Raw genomic sequence first — 3,039 nt, forward strand, 5'->3', positions numbered from 1 at the left:
GGTTAGAAAGAAGCGGTGTGTGTGGCGGATGTGATTGCCGTGCATGCGGTGCTGGTGCGTCGAGTGAAGGAGCTGCCGCCTACACTGCCCCGACCGGACGAAAAGTTCGTCCACCTGTTGCCCCCTTTCTTACCGCGGCACGTGCAGAGCTTGGAGAAGGCCCGGCGGAACTTGATGGACATGAAGTTGTAGAGGATGGGGTTGACAACGCTGTTGACGTAGAGACATGTCCGGCAAAAGAAGAGGATCCACACGTTGTGATTCTGTTTGCTGGTGTTGAACCAGTTGTAGACTACCAGCATGCGGTAAGGGGCCCAGAGGATCCCAAAGAGAGCGACCACCACCACCAACATCTTTATCACCTGAAAAGACAGATCGAGAAGCAAACAGTGCGTCGTTGGTCATAGGTAGTGTTGTATCATTCCATTGACATTCACAGAGGGATGTATTCGATTTGGTCGGCAAGAGAGAGAAAAAAAATATACTTGAAGTGAATCGGGAAAAAAGAACGCCGCTACAAAACGAACGAGTTTAATAACATTTTGTATTCATTGTAATGAGATTCCTTTCCAGTCATGTCGATGTCAGTGAAAAATCATCCATCCGCTCCAAGGGGATATTCCGTGCAGCTCTTAAACTCAGTTTGAAATGTTGCTAAACATTATTTTCATTTAACGCAATCTAATCCAAATCTAATATTTCTGTCAACAAATAAATTAAACAATCATTATGATAGTCTTCCAACTTTTTTTGGACGTCAAATATGAGCAAATCACAAAATCATGTAGGTCATGCTATTAGTAGAGTCGTTAATACGCTCCCGTAAGTTATACCTACTGTCTTTTGCAACCAATCAAACAATAAACCCACCTGTTTCCGTGACGACACAGCCGCGGTACCTGAATCTTTACACCTGCGAGGCGAGCTGCTCCCGTCACTGCCTTCATGTGACCTCATTAGACGAACTCGGTTTGTACCATTGTCCTTGTCACAGGAGCCCATCTCATAGCCTCGTCGAATGCCATTCTGTGGGATAGTGCTCCTGAAGAGGACACGCCCTATGATGGCGTACAGCGGGATGCAGACACCCACTGGTACCACGTAATAGAGGACACAATCCAACAGATAGAGAGCATTTATAAAGTTCACTTTCTCCAAGCGGTACCAACACCGGCCGAGAAGCACGTTGCCATGGTAGAGCTTGGTCGAATATTCGAGGATGAAGAACCAGGGCACGACGTATCCGATCTCGAAGACCCACAAAGCGATGATGATCTTGGTTGCTCGTGACACTGAGCAAATGATGTGGGCCTTCATGGGATGACAGATAGCAATGTAGCGCTCGATGGTGAAAGCAGTGATGGAGAGGGCCGAGACATTAAAGGCGAGATACTCCATGGATATGATGATGAGGCAACCGGGACTGCCGTAGATGAAGGCGTCTTTGGGGAGGAGATTTTCTGGCACTGAGTGCATCATGATAGTGATGAACCCAACCATAGCATCGGCCAGAGCCAGACTTACCAGGTAGCAGTTTGTCGGCGTGCGCATATGCGACACTCGGAGCACCACGATGATCACCATGACGTTTCCCACAATGGCGGCTGTACCAAGGATCAGGTAAACGATAGTCGCCATGATCTTATAGTCAAGTGTGTAGTATTCCAGCCTCGGTAGAGGCGTGCTGTTACTGAATGACATCGCTGTTTCCATGTCAAACGAGTTAGATTCCGTCTGGTAAACAGTTTCCTCGGTAACCAAGGTGGTCAGACCGTCTATTCGCGTAACGTCATCCATTCTTGTAGAGAGATTTCGAAAGAACAGGGTGAAAAGCTAACTTTCTTGTTCCAATCTCAAGAGTGCCAATACCCTGCAGAGCGATATGTTAGCATATCAGGAAAACATCTGAACAAAGAACCTGATGAATGGAAATTGATAGTCAAAGCTCGCCTGTAACTAGCGAACTCAAATCCTGATACTGCAGACCTATAAAGTTCTTCAATTGTTTATCACTTTGCAGTAATCCACTGCACACTATTCCAAGATGATTTTCTACTTTTATACATACAATGTAACACTTTTCACGCGTACTTGCTACAAGTCTTGACCAACTGTGGCTAAACAAGACACCGCATATTCATTCGATGCCACGACCATCCACCTAATTCCAGAGTATATGGGACTAAGGAAGTACACTCCCTTGCTCGGACGAAGCCAGAGGCGTCTCTGACGACAAAACCACGTTGTAATCTACCGTCACTGCATGCAGTTCGTGAAACCCCCTTAGGCGGATACTCTCAGGAGGATCTTTGCGAAGGTCGGCCTTTCCGGTGCCGGAACACTTGGTCGATACGACGATGGTACTCAGGTGTGATCATCGGGGTATACGCTGCCAGAGATGGTGAATCTGAATGAAAGAGAAAAGAGACAGCCATTCTGTCAATTCGTACGACATAATCTTTCTTTAATGTACCTATAACCGATCTTTGGTGGATATCATAGAAGTGTTAACAACTAGGTAATGAATGACAATCCCGTTGTAGTGATATGCATTCTTTATTGGTTTCTTTGTTGTTGTTTTGTGTTTGTTTGTTTGTTTGTTGTTGTTGTTTGTTTTGTTTTTGTTTTTGTTGTTTTTTGGAGGGGGAGGTCGTTTTCCTGCTGAAACGCCGTGTAGTTTCATAGTTTCATTAAGATGAATTGTTTCTCTTCCTTTGCTCAATTCTGCTGAGAGAATTATTAAAGTGAACTGCTTTGGACAAAGTATATTAAAACAAACACTAATATATAAGCACAGTACATGAAAACACAAAATTTCATCACACCATATTTCCTTTTATGAATACGCTCTATCTCTCTCACAAACACATATCAAATTCACATACAGACTGTAATAAATAATGCTAAACACATGTACAACCATACATTCACGAAACATGCATACATGAACATAATTGTTTTACACGCTTACGCTTATGTAAGACATATTAATATTCACTGTCTGCACATTTTGTCTGTTGTATTTTTATATGAATGAAT

The 3,039-nt window shown here is 43.9% G+C and overlaps 1 protein-coding gene across 1 annotated transcript; it reads right to left on the reverse strand.

The window, feature by feature from the left end:
• Positions 1–2,040, reverse strand: LOC140233399 (thyrotropin-releasing hormone receptor-like). The gene is made up of 2 exons (XM_072313506.1): positions 871–2,040; positions 1–362 (listed from the first exon to the last, which is right to left on the reverse strand). The coding sequence occupies exons 1-2, from the start codon at positions 1,795–1,797 to the stop codon at positions 3–5; spliced, it is 1,287 nt and encodes a 428-aa protein (XP_072169607.1). The 5' UTR covers positions 1,798–2,040; the 3' UTR covers positions 1–2.
• Between the last annotated feature and the right edge of the window lie 999 nt (positions 2,041–3,039).

The sequence above is a fragment of the Diadema setosum genome, chromosome 9 (assembly GCF_964275005.1).
Source record: "Diadema setosum chromosome 9, eeDiaSeto1, whole genome shotgun sequence".
Taxonomy (NCBI): Eukaryota; Metazoa; Echinodermata; class Echinoidea; order Diadematoida; family Diadematidae; genus Diadema; species Diadema setosum.

Excerpts from the sequence above, each read along its gene's own strand:
- LOC140233399 (XM_072313506.1), bottom strand. The coding sequence starts at position 1,797 with ATGGATGACGTTACGCGAATAGACGGTCTGACCACCTTGGTTACCGAG. Across the intron at positions 363-870 it reads CTGTGTCGTCACGGAAACAG|GTGATAAAGATGTTGGTGGT; the intron begins GTGGGTTTATTG and ends CTGTCTTTTCAG.